Raw genomic sequence first — 17,895 nt, forward strand, 5'->3', positions numbered from 1 at the left:
TACGAGGCGTAGAGTAGAAGCGCACGCAGCACGTGATATACAACCAAATCGAGCGCGCGTACTGGACGCGGCTGCGAGAAAGTTAGCTCGAAAGACAGGAAAATATACCAACACTCAAGGTCAGGAAATGTACGGCACTAGTTCCCCTCAAGAACTTTAATGCTGCCGGAACGATTTGCAAGCACGGGCAAGCTATACACTGAGCTCAGCATAGTTTAGTAACGTCTGCTGCCGAGCTAGTTGGTTCATGGCTTTTGAAAACGGTTTTAGGCGCCTGTCTGTTGTCTTTTATTCTGTTGTCCGTGTCCTATTTTTGCGCCTAAAACCGTTTCCAATGAGCCCAGCATCTTCAAAGCAAAACGCAGAGCTGCTCAATTTCCCTATCTGATTGTCGCTTCAGGTTTTCAATGTTGTTCATTCAGTTTGCCTGAACTTGTTCTTTCAACCGTACTCTAAAAAAAAAACGCACTAGCAGTGAAAGTGGCAAGAGGTACAGGAGAAGCGTTCGTGCTGATCCTGCTCCGACAGTTTAATTTAACTGCAGAGCTTGCAGTGGCGATATACTATATGCCAAAGTTTGTCTAGCATTTGAGCTATTTGGGTTTACAATTCCTCAGGAACAACAACAAAGAAACTTTCTTAGTCCGCAGTAACCAATAGCTGATGCTCGACGAAAAAACGCGACCCACCAGGTAGGTTGTCTGACTTACATTGCTGAGGTACTGTGCTTGCAATCACATCAACGCACTCAATCGCACATCTTGGTCGAAAGTCTTCAGTGACCCAACGTGAAATGTATCTAGACAAGCTGACTTTTCCGGAGGTGACAAATCAGGTTCACATGCAAACTTTGGTCCCTTGCGCAGAGTGTTTTCGATGTTTCCTGGGAGTTGTTCATTGCCGATTACCAACACTTTTCCTTGGTCCCGTGTAGTCTTATCCTTCTTCGTTAACGAGAGACGTGCACGGGCCCAAAGGAATTCCGTGGTTTGCTCTGCAATCCTAATCCATTCCCGAAAACGTATTCGTCGGCCTTCCACAGACGGGGCTATCCCGCACAAAACTAGTAGCTTGTCCCTGAAAAAACGGACTTGTCGCCAGGATTCCGAGTTCAGTATACGGGCCATCCTTCGGGAGTGTCCTGTCGAAGGCTTCATGCTTCCGAAAATTGCTTGAACATCCAGAGGGCATCTACCTATTCTACTGTACCATGCCACTGTTCTGGCTTTGCAAACAGTTAGTGCAATCAAAGAAGTAACATTGGCTTCACGTTTTTTTTTCATCGAGCATCAGATAAGGTTGGTTACTGCGGAAAAAGAAGGTTTCTTTGTTGTTGTGCCTGAGGAATTGTGCACCCAAAGAGCTCAAAGTGCTTTTGACAAAAATTTTGTTTAAAGAAAGACCAACATTGTGTAGCAGCCCGAAAGCTACCTTCTCTGCCATACGTGCACAAGCGAAGTCCAGAGCAATAATAATCAGCCCACAGCTTCCTGAGATCCACCAAAAATGATTACAACTAAAACCATATTATCTAATCATTAATCTCACTATGCTTCTTTTTTTTCGGCTTTATTCTCCCAGAATCTCGGCAACGGACATAAAGCAGTAGAAGCATAATGCTTTGGAAATAAGCATACGGTACGGATGTGAGAAGTAATATCCGGCACAGACACATAGTTTAGCAAATGATCCCGTGCAGAGAATTTGATCTGTGGTCCTAATTCTTGTCACAGCATTATGACCCCTCGTTAATCCAACCTTGCAACGCTCCTGGGCGGATTCATGGTAGCTTTCAGGGGTAAGGGGGGAAGGGGTTAGGGGTTCTCGCTGCACCCTCATTAATACGGCCCTGCAACGCTCCTACGCGGATTCGTGGTAGCCTTCAGAGATAAAGGGGGAAGGGGGTTCTCTCTGCACCCTCATTAATAAGGCCTTGCAACTCCCCTGGGTGGATTCATGGTAGCCTTCAGAGGTAGCGGGGGAAAGGGTTCTCGCTGCACCCTTATTAATACAGCCTTGCAACGCTCCTAGGTGGATTCATAGTAGTCTTCACAGGTGGTTGGGGGTTCCCACTGTACGCTCCCTACTTTCTGGCCCTGAGCCGTGCTCCCTCCAGGGCTACAGAAGATAGCGCTAACCTTTCCTTTTTAACACGGAACCACTTCTCTCTCTCAGTACTGTCAACACTAATGCTGGCATGTCTCAAGAGTGGTGGGGAGGTGCCCCCCTCCCTGAATGCGCCAGTGATATCAAGGCATCAGGTGCTCTTTTTAAACCTCCGTCGCCGATTCAGGTATGAACTTGTAGTGCTCTCTCGCTCAAGAAAATCTGCGGCTGGTGGTTGTCATCTCCAACAACGTAGCAGTCCTGACTATGGCGCAAAACGGGATGGTGAAACGTTAAGAAGTACTCAAGCAAAAAAAAAAAAAAAGACGCACAGAGATTCTGCAAGGCCCTTTTAATAAGGATGCGTTACCGTTGTCAAAAGCATGTCACCACTATAAGGAATATTTGTGTTCCGGAAACGAGACTCACAAGTGTAAATTGCTATCGCCAAAGACCGGACTTGGGCAGTGTCGCTCTCGGCTTGATCTGTTTGCAATCTACGGCGTGTACAACGATTCGACGCCACTCCTGGTAAATCAGTTATTCATTTCCACTTCATCAGGCGATGAATGGCGCACTAACGTCGCTGTCTTTTTAAGCCACCTTCCCTGGTGATTGCCTTACTAGGAGGACAACGCCTCGATAGGCCACACTCAGTCGACTCTCTGTACTAATCAACGTGCCCCTACAGGGCCAGAGTTCTCAAAGGCTTCGGCCCTCTAAATCCTGCCTCTTTACCGACGTAAGCCTTCTTCGATCGCTCAGTCGACACAAAGGTTTGGTCGACGCCGCGCACAACACTTGTCAGACGGACTTAAGAATTCGTGGCTCCGTGATCTGGCTGCCGACAAACATGTTTGTGCCGTGCAACCACCATCTGCCGCAGCTTTCAGACTGGTTCCACTTTCAGACTGACTCCAATGCAGAAACGACCGCGCTGTGTAAATGATTCACTTTATGCTAGGTTCCAGATAGGAAATCCACAATCCAGCGAAAGCGAAACGTAAAGCCATGCGTAGTAACTGACTATCATGCAGCAATGTGTGACAGCTCTTCCTGTTGTTTCTATCTTTTTTCTTTGATATTTAATGCGAATAATTGTTTGCATTTTTCAGCTGACTTTGCGGCTGTGGTTCGTGGTCTGCCTGGACTCATCTGGTGTCTCTTGAATGCAGAAGAAAGTGTTTCCGGTGGTTGAAATTTGAACCAGGCTCCCTCAGCACTACAACTGGGCGCCCTACCACTGAACTATAGTCAAGTCCCAAATGCTGTCATTAGGACACGAGGTTACCGCGGGCAGTTCAGTGTCTTGTGTTCGCAAAGATTACGGGCTGCCTTTCTCAAATAGTATGTTGAAACGTCAAATAATGAGAAGACGGTTATAGACGCACGAGTTTGCCGCGCTTTTATAAAAGCAAGCATTTTAAGAGAACCGATTTCCTTAAAAGTGTATGAAGAAAATAATGCGACGGGTGATAGGACGATGTCTTATGCGAAAAGCTGAGGTTTTCTTACATCGTTGAATACCGTGAAATCAGCTGTGACCCTGTACTTTATAGCCTTCCGCAATTTCCCAAGACGTAATATTATGCTTAGAACAATCCGGTCCCACTCTTCGTAATATTGTAAACACGCGTTTTGTTGCTCTGCCCATGCGCCATAGTCGGATCGGGGTTTTGGCACGTAAAACCCCTCAATTTAATTTTTTGAACATTTGCACTTCTGACGTTTACACACGAAGGTACTTGTCACTCTCGATTAGGTGGGAGTGTGGGAGGGGGGAAGACTTTTTTTTTTCGTTGAAGGAATCTGATACACGTAAATCCTCTGCATGCCCAAACACGAAATTCAGCCTTTTGTCCAGAAACTGAATGTTCGGTTCAAAATAGCATTAGAAGCAGCTCAGGGCAAAAGTCCAGGGGCCGTATATTAACAAAGCTTTTCGTTCGCATAAGTGCTCTTTGCCATTGGCTGAGGACCTTCGCTAATAATATTTCTGGCATCAGGATTGGCTGGAATTTGCCCTAGCAAACAATTCTACCTAGAAAGCTTACTGTGAATACGAGCCCAGGAAACTTGTTTTGTTACGGTGCTTTAAAAGTGCACGGGAATGCGATAGCAGGTCGAGTCTTGTAGCGAACAAGGCCGGTACAAGGTAACGATTCCCTTCGTTCTGTTTTCTTCCTTACTTATACCATTCTAAACTCATGACCAGTCGATGCTGCTAATAGCGTAGGCGGAGCGCCGCCCAGACCACTGACGAAGCGCGAAAGGGAAAAAAATTGGAACGTAATAGTTACAGTAGTCTGGTCCGTTGTTCTCTTTTACGAGAGACGTCGACGAAATAGCGTCTTTTTGTAGATTCTGCTCTCAAAAATACACGACGCAGGTACGTTCGTCTTTATTTGTGCCTTTCTGCTTGAGCGCACCGAGGCTTTTTGCTTCTGCACGCGAATGAGCAAAAAAAAAACGAAACACGAAGTTCCACTGTCCAGGGAAATCCTGTTTTTCAGGTTTGTACGACGCACATACACGTGCGCACAAAGAGAAACTGATCGAAGGAAATTCCAGCACGCATATAGACTGCTAGTATAGCAACGTATATACGCGGGAAGCAAGGTTGAAGGTTTTTATCTGCTCGTTTGCCTGGAGTCGGCCGTACGTGAGTAGAAAGGGACGAGCTCACTCCTTGTTAGAGTTTTCTCAAGAGACAATTGAAGCTCCGCCGAAAACGAGTGACTACGCACGTGGGTTTCCACGGGCAATGTCACGTCCGTCCAATCGCTCTGGCGATCACTGCATGGTGCAAGTGCCTTACAGCTTTGTTTCCCTTCGCGGTTATCTATACAAGTACGTCACTTAATGTTCTCCTGTCGTTTTTTCGCTGCCTGCTACGTCGAATAGCGTTTACATATGTAGAGGTTGTCCAGAATTGGCGCGTCTGCGTAGTGGAGAAGCATCCTATCCATTGGGTGAAACCGTCGGAAAGATAGCTGCTCAGACTGTTTGAACCTGTCGGATCGTGTTGTAAATTTGTTGTAAATTTGTTGGAAGCCTGTTGGGTGCGTTATCGGTATACGACGGGTCGTACGACGGATTTAATATCTCACACGCGCACACAGCGAGATGCCTGGTGTGTGCGCTCTTTTTTTTTTTTTTCAACTTTGAAACAGGTTTCTCGCTTACCAATGCATTTTTTTTATTCTTTATTAAAATTGTTTCGTACTACGTAACAATGGCTACAGTGAAGCGAATAAAATACTCGATAGCGGTCCCCTTGAACGACTTGTTTTGTGTTGTAACTTCAAATCAGTACATTCCGCTCCATATTTTCGGATATATCTGATGAAAGGGAATAAAATACGGGCATTAATATAACTGAGCTTGACGTTAGTGACAGCTTACCTTTATATATGATCACTTGCAGCGGCTGATTGCAGCCACTCGCCTCGACTTTGTTCCCACGAATTTGCACCTTCCTTTATAAGGCATTCGACACATAACTAAATGATGTCACATAAGCGCCTATATTTATACTGGTCGCCGGCGACAGCCAGCTTCGCCGTAAATCATATAAGGACGGACGCACACTTACAATAAATTATATAACAATATGGTGTTATATATTGCCAGCTGTCAGGAACGCTTCAGGACCCGTATTCACAAACTTACGCTACAATCGTTTGTAAAATAAAATACCAGCCAATTCTGATACTGGTCGTATTAGTAGCGAAGGAAATCGGCCAGTGGCAAGGAACAGTTACGCACGAAAAGCTTTGTGAATTCCGCCTCAGGTGCATCCGTTCGTCAGACAATTTTCACTACCTCAGAAATTGGTTGTCAAAACCCATGTGACACCGCAACTGAAGTACTCAAAGAAAAAGTGTCGCCGCAGGTGCGTATAAAGTGCCATGTCTATACAAAGTGATCACAGATGGGACGCCCTTTGGACTGAACGTCTTTTCAATGTCTTTTCAAACAGGTAAATTATGTTTCACGGAGCGCTCGCGAAGATTATACATGTAAAACTTTGAATTAAAGGTCACTCGCATTGGGTTCTTCTTACCTAATTTCCTGCAATCAGTCTTCATTGTATGCTACAATCAGTTCACAGAGACCTCGATTCATCATCGGGCAGCCCAATATATCCATATTTCATTTGCTCAATAAGTGCTTTTATGTTGCACGTGTAAAGCAACAAAAAAATGGATCAGGAATTTTTCATGGTGGCCTACAACTTCCTGATCGACATTTTTGACCTGATTATAATTTTTCAGAAGTTATTTGATTAGTAATAACTAATTATGTAATTAGGCGAAATGTGAGAAATAGTCCGCCTTGCTCCAAGCGACGGCAAACGACATTACCTTGGTTCTGTACAGTTACGTGGCACCAGCATATTTTCTTTTTTTTAATTTTTTCATAAGTTAGGCAATACTGCATAGTCAGTGCTTTGTCGGTTGCAAAGCTTGGACCATGCAACGCTCTCGCGGTAAAAAGGGATTTCGATGGAGTACTTCTACTGGCGTTAGGCTGACACACAACAATGCCTGCTTGCTATAACGAAGACACGAAGCGAATGCCACACGCAGCAGGCATGCGCTGCAGTGATTACTAAACCAATCGGTGTGTCACGTTGATCCATTTTCACACCGTCCTTCGCTGTGGCTCGAATGCGACGACGAAACCGCTGAAGTCACAGTGTGAGGCCGCAAACGAAGGAAGCTTTGGCCTTTTTCCTTCATCGCCCTCAAATGGCTTCGGGCGAAGAGATCCGCCTACACTGGCGGCGAAGTCCCCAGCACGCATCATTGCATTTATGCCGGTATAGGAACTGTCCGCGGAAATTATGGGAATAAAAGCCAACTGCGACGCGCAAAGCAACAAGGTATACGAACGAAGCGTCACTAATTATCTTTCATGGCAAAAGCATGTTGACTATGTAGCTATTAACGCTAATTGCATGCTAGGATACTTACATAAAGTTATTTTTTCCCGTTGCGTCTACCGCCTTTAAAGCTGGCACTATATGAAGCAATTCTTTTCGCAAAGTTAAAATATGCCTCTGCTATCGGGCATCCCGTTCAAGCATCACTAATCCTTGCCTTAGGATATATTCTAAATCGCGCATGCCACTTTATTAAATCTAATTATTATTGTCACGCAAGCGTTACACTTATCAAACAGGACCAGTATCCCCCCCCCCCCCCCCAAAAAAAAAAGCTCTTACGCTAGCTTTGTTAGTAGGAGAAAATTATGTCAAATCATGATGCTGTATATATTATCAAAGAATTCGGGCGTCTTACGTGCTAAAACCATCATCTGACTATGAGGCGCACCGTACCCCGGAATAATTCGGACCCCCTGGGGTTCTTTGACCTGCACCTAAGTACACGGGTGTTTTCGCCCCCATCGAAATGCGGTCGCGTGGCCAGGATTCGATACCGCGGCCTCGTGCTTAGCAGCCCAACACCACAGCCACTAAGCAACCACGGCGCGCGCTGGCTATATTATTAGAAAAGGCGGCTGGCCAATGGCAAAGAACACTTAGGAACGAAGCACTTTGTCAATTTGTGCCCTAGGCTCGTCTTCCCAAAAATCTGTTATGCTAGGATTGTTCATAAGAGGAAAGACAAAGAACACTTACGAACGAAAAGGTGGCTGACTTGGGTGTCTGATATTTCATCGTGTCGCAAGTGCAGAAGCCTCTGACTTTTTTCAGAAGATTTACAATCACAACCCGATACTAAAACAAAAACTTATTTGCATATTCCACCTATATTTCATCCCGAACTGGTCACATACACAAATTTGCTGTGCCATTCTGTAATAGAAATATTTGCCGATGTAACATGGCTGTTCCTTTCCGCTCGATTCTATTCCTTTCATAGCACCCGCCGTGGTTGCTCAGTGGCTATGGTGTTGGGCTCCTGAGCACGAGGTCGCGGGATCGAATCCTGGCCACGGCGGCCACATTTCGATGGGGGCGAAATGCGAAAACACCCGTGAACCTAGATTTAGGTGCACGTTTGAGATCCCCCGGTGGTCGAAATTTCCCGAGTCCTCCACTACAGCGTGCCTCATAATCAGGAAGTGGTTTTGGCACGTAAAACCCCATAATTCGTTCCTTTCATATCATCCTTCGTTTCCGGTGATAACGTGATTCGTCGGTGCACTGGCGAAGAGCGATAAGAAACGGCATTGGAATAGAATCGCTATACGTTATCCCGGTCGCAACCTTCTCCTTTTTTTTTTCTTTTTGCTTTGCAAGTACATCGAATGGAACCACGTTCCTGAATCCACCGCTGTCATTACGGATCCATCAAACTTTAAGACCACCATTTCACTAGCCACCTGCCAACTCAATGTCCTATTTTACTACTATGCCATATTTGTATTTGCATGTTACCACTCTTTCGTGTATAATATATACGTGCCTTGAAAACGTGCTAAATGAATAGATAAATTAATTATTTATTCATTTAATTAATTAATAAAAGTTGCAGTTAAGCTCGAAAGGCAAAGAATTGCGATAGCAACTTATTGGACAGCAATTCCTAGTAAGGTTAGTAGCTTTATCAGGTGCATAAACTGCTGTAAACATTCCCTTACTAAATAAATTAACAAGCACGCTCTCACACGCGCGCAGATAAACACGAACACATCTCAATCGATGACAGCGGACACTCGCTCTCAGAATGCTGGCGTGATGAAAAGCGGCAGCAGGCATGAGCGAATTCCCCTTCGGGCAGCCTCTCACTTCAATAGACAGTTTTAGAATAGCGTTTGTCACCTTACGTACATTAAACGTAAGCACCTTTGCGGGACGTTACGGTGCGTGTCCTTTCAAGCCTTTTAGCTTACCTTACGGAAACACAAACGTAAAGAAAACGTTATAAAACAGGGCGCCGTCTGGCGCCTCGTGCCAAACGTATCCAAGCCAAGACGATCCATTAGCAACGATCCTGCTGTTGCTATGTGGACCTGTCTCGTTAGGCGTACGGGCGCCAGAATCGGCGAACGATCTCATAAAATGGACGCGCTATGCGCTCATACCTAACCTTTCAGGTGAGTTTAGAGAAAGCGAAAGCTCATTACAATATTTACTGGCGATCAACACGAGGGAGAGCGTAGCCATCACGAGAATTCACGCTGAAGCGGGAGCCATGGGTGCCGCCATGTTCGACAACGCTATTTCTTAGCGTCCGTAAACATTACGGACGTTAAACTCGCCAAATAACGTACGTTATCATAGCGCGGGTAAACCGCATGCGCAGTGGGGATGACGCTATTTCTTTACATACGTATTGCTTTTACGTTCGGTTGCAAATGCTAAACTAAAACTTTCTAATGCGAACTAGGCGCTCGATCCAGAACACAGCGCACACGAAGCCACCAGATATCTCGGGTTGCCTAGGCTTTGAACCCGTCGCAGATTAACTCCAAGATAGGGCGCGGGCGGCCGCGCTCAGCTTTCGCAGCAGGAATAGAAGAGGAAAAGCGGGCACTAACCTAGGATACTCAAGCGCGCGCACATCTACCTGCACCCCCCCTCCCTTTTGCGTGCGCGAGAAGAAGCCGCCGCATCAAGCCACCGTCCTCGGCTCATGAACCCTCGCAAGCTTTTCCTTGCACCCACAGCACATGCGCGCGGCCGCGATGTTATCGCACTCGGACTTTAAACAGAACGTCACGGCGATGCCGACGAAAATTGGCTTAGCGTGTCCATATAGTTGCCATCGCAATAATAAATATGATACATTCAACATGCATTCCCAGCCTCGTGTAACAAAAAGGTAAGTGCATGCAGAGCATCGACAGCTGATCGTTACTGACTGTCAGCTGTGCAGCTTGGCACAGAAACGTTTTTTTCACTACCCCGGCGGGACCTTAGGGACAGTAAAGGTATATTTGGTTAGCGGCGCTGAATAAGTATAGCGCATTGCGTTCGGGGTCAAAGCGGTCGAATAGTCTCAAAACAACATTGCGTGCGTCCAACCTTCCAGCATTTTCTCGTGCCTCGTGGTGAAAAGTTTTCTGCTGACACCTATGCAGAAGACATTGGCTGCTTCGCGACTTTGCACCATGCACCACCTGGCATAGGCAGGCAAAGCTTTGAGGCGAAGCCTGCCTGAAGTGAGAGCAAAAGCATCAGCTCGGCAGAACCAAGAAACGCAAACTGACGATCTTCAATATGACTTTTAATCCTTCTATTATATTCGTATCAGCCTTAATTTAATAGCCATCGTTGAAGAATTTAACAGGAGGCCTTTCAGTCACCACACTTTGTTCGGTTGAATGGTTGGGCAAAATCGGCGAACCTTTTTCTGTGTGTTGAGACATAATTCGGAATACTACGACGTACTTCTGTTACGAAAGCGCGCAAATTAACTTGAACGCGTAATACTTTAAAATCTCTTACGTACACTGAAGGCGTAAGAGCGAGCAGCGCCCATGACGCGTTCTGCATTGCAAACAGAAACCAGCACGTCGGAAAATACCCATCAAATGACCCGTATCCACAACTATGAAAACGTTTTCCCATTGTCCGTGCGTCCGGGCGCCAGCCACTCATGATAGCGATTGGTGTGATAGCGAGACGACCGGTCTTGCGATGGCCACTCGCGGACAGTGCTTACGTTAAAATAAAGTTGCGCATATCAGTCAATAAGGGAGGAAGAATTTGTTCAATTGATCTCATGAAGCTAATCGAAATGAAGCAGGAATTCTGGCAGAAAATAGGGGGCAAAAATTAATACGCTGCACAGTTCCAATGAAATGCAAGAGAAAAAAATTGAAAAAATTGTTTTTCGCGTTACCTTGTCCGCAGAACTGCGGTCTCGTTGCCACATACTCCTGTGAACTTTAGACTATTCCTATCACAGAGTTCTCTACAAAGTTAAATTAGCATATCAGAAAAAGGAAAGTTGCAGTCTCCCCCGAAAGGCGAAGCATCGATTGCGATAGCAAATTAGTAGACAGCTATACTAAGTAAGCATAGTAGTTTTATAGGCAGCATAAACTTCCAAATATTCGCTTACTAACTAAATTAACAAGCATGCTGTCACGCGAGCACAGGCAAACGTGAACACATCCCAATCGATGACCGCGGACACTTGCTTTCAAAACAGTGGCGCGAAGAAGCGCGGGAGCAGCAGCAAGCGAAGTGACCTTCGTGCTGCCTATTGTTTCAACGCAAACTGAGCGGCGAGAACAGAGCGCACACGAAGCTGTGAGCCGTCGGCGCACCTGTAGGTGCGCCTCATCACTTTCAAGATAGGGTCATACGCAGTTTCCGCCGGAGTTGAACCCCCCTTTCTCCCCTCCCCCCCCAATGCCTGGCACGCGATCGAATACGGCGCGCTTCCTACCCGCTTTCCTCTCTTGCGCGCGCGAGACTGAGCCACCATCGTCGGCTCCCCTTCGCACGCTTTCACTCGCACATACAGCGTACGGCGCGCGGCGACGAATTTAACGCCCTCGGACGGAACATCACGGCGACGACGGCAGCAACAAAGCGCCTGCAGAGTCCATATAACTGCTATCGCAATAAAGGGTCAACACATTTAGTACAGCAACAGCAGTGGAATCTCACAGCAGCCACGGCCATCTTCCTGAGAACGTCTTTGCGACACACACAACGTAGTCCTCGTCCGATACAATAGTGCATGTTGCGATCTCCGAAATGCAGAGATGCCACCACTCTCGGAGTCTGTGTGGAATGCAAAATCCCGCACAATTAAATTGCCAAGCGCCAAGAATGCGCCACGGCGAAGCTCCTCCTTAATTCGTTACTGGGTTACTGGGTTAGAATGCCAGCGGCGGCAGCGGCGGTAGGCCTTACTTAATGTCCATATTAGTCCTACCGCGAGAATGAAGCTGTTGATAAGAGGCTGGCCTGACGACGACTACGACGGGGACGGTCGTCGGCGTAACGGAAATGACCGACGAACGGACGGGCACTGTTTCGAGCTTCCAACTGCTGTCGCAGCAACAACTTGATAGGAAATAACTTGTGACACGCACAGCACGTAAAATCAATAGCATGCCAGGGAAGACATTCTCATGATGCTGGCGTTTAATATGCAGCTTACATTTGTAAAGCTTCCCAATGTGGAAGACAGAATTTTAGCCCGAAATGGAGGATTTACTCGAAGATAAGTGCTCCATAGAAAGCGATGCAAGTAAGTCGCCACATACATACTGCAAATATAGCTTGTGGTTTAGTGAACGAATATTCCTAAAGTTGCAAGGCCAGTAAAAAAAAAAAGAAAAAAATGGGGGGTGAGAATTTGAGATATCCATATGCTCAGAAATATTCTCGATGACATGTGCTTTTTTCGCTCGAAATGAAATCATCGTGATATACTATAGCTGCTTCTCGATGGCCTTCTAGATGGAGCATCCTAAGCCTCAGCTGATTGTATGCAGCTCATGAGCTGCTTTTCAAGAGCGGATGCGGATTGCCTTCTTTTCATTTTTATACGAAAAGTGACAGAAAGATACTGAGGCAACGGGGGAAATCGCCACAGACGACCACAGAAATTTGAACGTAAGCCCCTGTCATTTACGCTACCACCGAAAATTCAGTGCAGCACTGTCAGTCTTCTGCACAGGTTTACGCTGGGAATGGCACTTACAATTTTACACATCGGAACAAACGCTTTATGCGACTCACAGAGTTTCCAGTCTGTGAGCTACATGCCATGTGCCGTCTCGACAACCAATCGTTATGTGATATTGAACGCTATTTTAAGCCCTTCGCGGGATTAAATCTATTTTACAGGCTACTTCTTTCAGAGCACAGGTTCGGACTCGCTAGTCGTGTGCCTCCTCCTCTTCCCTCACCTCCTCTGCGCCAGCGCAGCGCAGCGGGCCAGGGCAATGCACCACCCCCAGATTACCTTTAATCTCAAAAAAAATTAAATTATGGGGTTTTACGTGCCAAAACCACTTTCTGATTATGAGGCACGCCGTAGTGGGGGACTCCGGAAATTTCGACCACCTGGGGTTCTTTAACGTGCACCTAAATCTAAGTACACGGGTGTTTTCGCATTTCGCCCCCATCGAAATGCGGCCGCCGTGGCCGGGATTCGATCCCGCGACCTCGTGCTCAGCAGCCTAACACCATAGCCACTGAGCAACCACGGCGGGTTCCTTTAATCTCAATAAACTTTATCGCCCTCTCTGTTGTGCGCACTCAGTGCAAACAGAAGCTATTGGAACACGTTTGCCTATAAACGTTCTTTCTGTCCGGCAAGAGTTGCACCTACATGTGGCAGCTCAATATCACTTTCTATATGCATTTCCGGAAGCTTAAGTTAAAGGGAGCTCTAATGGGATGAACGTAGTCATAATATGTCCGGAGAATGAATGATAACGTACTCCTGTAACCCAACAGCAGCGATGCACTCAGTCGACTCGCGGTGCCGTCAAGAGCATCGCCGGAGTGTCGTGTCAGAACGAAAGCTCTGAGGGCGGCTCGGGTGCGCTCTGGTCTATTTTAAATGGTTTCCCACCGAGAAGTAAACATAGATGCGTCTGCTGCTTCGTTTCTTTCTTGTTTTACAGCGACAGGAAGGAACGAAAAAGAAGAAAACAGGATGGGGCAGGCGGGGGGCAGGCGGGGGGCAAGGAGGAGGTTTGGGGGCGCGCTCCACCAACTGAGTAGATGGAACGCACCCGTACCGAATATAGGCAATAGTTGCGCCGACTGGTGCCACTCACCGAGAACGAATCCGATGCAGAATGCAGTGTCTCCAATGGCGTACACGCTGCCGTATACAGACGCATGCCGAATGTCCACGAGATACCCCAACATAGGCATCATTGAAGAGTCGACCATGCCGATGGCAAAACCGATTCCAGCATTGGGGACAATGAGGTGGTTCACGTTTTTCGCCATAGGTATCTGCAAGCGGCGCGGTGCATATGAGAAAATGGGGTCGCCATGCCGGCGTGCGCTCGTACTTACGCATACGAGACAGATGCCAATGATGAAGAGGCCCATCATGGAGGATAGCCATCGCCCCAACTTGTGGCCCATTGGGCCGAAGAGGTTTGTGCCGACCAGATAAGAGATGCTGGCCGGCAGGAAGACGGCGCCTTGCTGCCATCGGGGCGCCTGCATGGTGTCCATCAGCCAGAGCGGCAACGACGGCTCCAGCACTGCGATGCCTAGGTTCGCGAACGTGATGGCTCCCGCCGCAGCCAAGATGTACGGGTCCTGGGCGAGTGCCTTCAGGGAGGCACCCTGTTCGATGTCCCGCCGCACCCTTGGCTGCAACACCACCAGCTGCAATACTGAGAGAAGCGAGTGAGCAGAAGATCCGGCGCCGTATAGGAGAACGTGCTATAGGCACAAGTTTTAGGGTCCAAGGGCGCTCCCTCTAAAGAACGGCTATAATCCCACGCCGCTCTTTGGTAACTCAACCATCAGGAGCGACACTAATTGAGCACAATTGTAAGCATCGTGATTACGTGTCATCGCAGCTGCCTGGGATTGTGGCAGTTCAAGGGACAGATATGAACGAAGCCCTCGGGCAACTCACGGCCGTCCAGTAGCGCAATGGCTGCGAGCACGAGGAAGGGGGCGCTCTTGCTGACGAACTCATACATGACGCCTCCGAAAGGCGGTCCAATCATGACACCAAGGGCGAGGCCGCCCATGGCTATGGCCATGGCGTTGCCCCGCTCCCTGTCGTCTGGATACTTCTCGGCCAGCATACCCATGCCGGCCACGCTGGTGCATGCTGAGCCCACGCCTTGCAGCGTACGCGCCAGGAACAGTGTGGCGTAATTTGTTCCAGCCGCGAACACTGCGCGAACAGGCACGCCGGGATTCAGGCAGAGGGGCGGCGCTTGCGCGCAGGCTACTCACCGAGTGTTGACACAAACATGATGAGAAATCCAGCGAACATGGGCAGTGAGTAGCCGACGCGATTAGTTAGCGGTCCGACGACAGGGTTGACGAGCGCCTGGACGACTGGCTTTGAGGCGAACATAATGCCCACCTCGACATTCTCGTTATTCAGCATGTCGTGGCGCGTCTTCATCGCTTGCGGGCTGAGCGTGCTAGACGTGGGTTGCGGCTCGGGTTCGGTGGGCGCCGGCGGCACCAGCGTGCGGCCGGGCACTTCCCAGTCGTTGCTTTCCGTGGCTGGTGGTGGGTGCAGCAGAAGCGCAGGTCCGCCATCGGCGCCGCTGTCGTTCTTGTTCGCGGGCAGGTTCAGTTCATAGAGGAAGTTGGGGATGATGGGCACTGCGGGGAGTGAATCGATCGGTGGGGCTGAATCGATAGGGCGTGCCCTCCCCACTCACCGACCGTGGTGAGCAGCATGTTGTCCAGCAGCAGGGCCACGGCCACGATGAGCAGCACCAGGCGCCTCGAGTCCCGCCAGCTGCGAACCACGTCCAGCAGGTGCATGGCCGATCGATCAGCTGCGGGCCCACCGAGCTCGCAACAGGTGCGCCGCAACAGGTGCCCGCGCTCACGCCGGCATGCCCCACGGGACGCTGTCGCCGAGCTGACTGAGCCCCGCGGGGGGCCCACGGCCCCGGGCCCTCCGCCGCCGAGGGCGACATCTGCCGGCGGCGACCCCCCTCCAATCGAACGCCGCCGCCGCCGGCCCCCTCACCCCCGCACTGCGCCCTGGGCCCCGGCTGCACCCCCTCAAGACCGGGGCGCCCAACAAACTCATCATGATCTGTACACGGCGTCAGACTTAGCATGCCCAGTCAGCCGACCCGCTACGTCATCCATTCGCTTGCCTACGGAACCAGCTCATGCAATGACAGACCGCGGCGGAGCCAGGCAGCAAGTCGCAGTCTCATTCGCTACTCGGGCCCAGAGGTTGGGCCAATCGATTAGAGGTTCTAGTCACGGAGAGCTTTCCCGCAACATGCAGACCGGGGGGTCTTCGTTTGCAGGCGCGAATGACATCGCAAACTGCAACACGCGGCCTTTAGCTAGAATCGAAACGCCCTTTCTCAAAAGAGCCTTTTTTTTTTTGTGCGCTTAGCGTTGAGCAGGCAATTTCACGATCGAGAAAAAACGGGCGACGGCGACTCCACGTGACAACACACCGCTTTCTATTGCTCATCAGACAGAAAAGTGAACAGCGGCTTGAGTTCTCACAAATTTTAATCGCATGTTTGTTTCGCAGGACACTTATTCTGTGCGCAAATCTGCGCATGCCCCTTCGCGCACAAACAACCAAGATGCGCTTTCTTTCCTTCTTCTTATTTCTTTTTTTTTTTTGCGTTGTATCATGTCTGTCTATGGGAGCTCGCGCACGCTACGACAAACCACTAGCACAACTCGTAATTCCCGCTGATTTCGTTTATCTTTTTACTTTGCTTTGTACATTACGCGCTGGTGTAAACAACCCGAACGGAAAAGAAAAATAAAACGTGTCAATGCGTTGCCCGCAATTAAGCTTGCAAGTAGAAGCTTGCAAGTGTACTGCTTAATTTGTATATACATGCAAAATGTTAGGGAGACAAGGAAGGTGACATTTCTTCTTTTTTTTTTTTTTTGAGGGGTGGGGGGTGGGGGGGGATATTATCTTGGATCCTATTTTGGAATAGTAAACTCTTCAGTGGCCAAACTAGTCATTTTTATCGCAGTTCATGAAAAACAACAACCGAGTTCAAGCTGAAGGCATGGACGTTGATTCCTATTATTCAAGAACAAAGCAATAAAGCAAACTCAAGATGTATTATAGCCACTCGCACTGTCGTTACTGCATCAAGTCTAAATTGCAGTCTGCGGAACGACGTTGCCGCCACTCGACACAAATGTCTGCAGCAGCGCGGTGCTCACGCTCTCGGTCGCTGGCCTCGTGCGAATCATCTGAATCGTTAAGAAAACCGGCCGACTCATCGCCACTAAGTGTAACATAGTTTGGGAGCAATGACGACGCCTTCGCTACGCTCACGAAAGTTGGTTTTTCGTTACAGTTTTTAAGCAAGCGAAAACAACAGGAAATGTATGTTGGCGTCGGATGACCCGTTCCATTTTTTCTTTTTTTTCGCGTATACAACTTTTTCCACTGGACAGAGACGTCTGCGAGGACACGGAACGCGTGCTTTCGATCGCAAGCAGGTGGAATGGATGCCTTTTTTCGTGCGATGGCTGCTGCGGTGACTGCACAGCAAGAGAGAAATAAACAGGCGCACGCAGTAACTGTCCCTCGCAGCGGTCTCTCTCGCGGGGTCGAGGTCGTCTGTCAGGCGCGCCTTCGCCGCAAGCGGCGGAGAAACAGAGAAGCGAATGGAGGCAATTCAGGAAGACAGGGAAGGCACTTCGCATGCAGAGCAACAAGTTCCCCACCGTCCAACGTTCTCATGTGGCAAAACACTGCACACTTAGTATCTCGTCGCGAAAATTAAGCGAGAAGGACGGGAGTGCGCAAATATACGAAATTTCGCATAATGGTTGCATACTCGTGTTCCGAATAAGAAGTGTCGGACTTGAGAGTTCCATATTCGATTTCGTTTTTCCAAGTATTCACTTATGACCCAGTAGAAAGGCTTACCGATTGTCGGAGCCTGCTCGCATCGCAAAAGATTCGTGAATTACCCGTCCACCTGCAACTTGAGATGCCCACTGCAAGCTAATCAAGCCAAACATGTTTCGCTGTTTCATCAACATATTTTTTAACTGGCATATTACGTGCTGCAGGAAATAATTTTTACATAACGTACATACATCTTTAAAGCCAGTTGTGGCATTCTCGTGTCTTGAAAGCGTTGTTCTTGAGAGCTCATTTTCCTGTGCGATACTGA

At 48.4% G+C, this 17,895-nt stretch overlaps 1 protein-coding gene across 1 annotated transcript in view; it reads right to left on the bottom strand.

Moving 5' to 3' along the window:
- Vmat (Vesicular monoamine transporter) overlaps nt 1-17,664 on the bottom strand; it is a 36,522-nt gene extending 18,858 nt beyond the window's left edge. The window contains exons 1-5 of the mRNA XM_050193316.3: nt 15,427-17,664; nt 14,987-15,367; nt 14,658-14,924; nt 14,081-14,409; nt 13,834-14,017 (exon numbers count right to left, since the gene is read on the bottom strand). Coding sequence (XP_050049273.1) covers nt 13,834-14,017; nt 14,081-14,409; nt 14,658-14,924; nt 14,987-15,367; nt 15,427-15,532 — 1,267 coding nt within the window. The 5' untranslated portion in view covers nt 15,533-17,664. The remainder of the gene's footprint in view (nt 1-13,833; nt 14,018-14,080; nt 14,410-14,657; nt 14,925-14,986; nt 15,368-15,426) is intronic.
- Between the last annotated feature and the right edge of the window lie 231 nt (nt 17,665-17,895).

This window comes from Dermacentor andersoni, chromosome 1 (assembly GCF_023375885.2).
Source record: "Dermacentor andersoni chromosome 1, qqDerAnde1_hic_scaffold, whole genome shotgun sequence".
Classification (NCBI taxonomy): Eukaryota; Metazoa; Arthropoda; class Arachnida; order Ixodida; family Ixodidae; genus Dermacentor; species Dermacentor andersoni.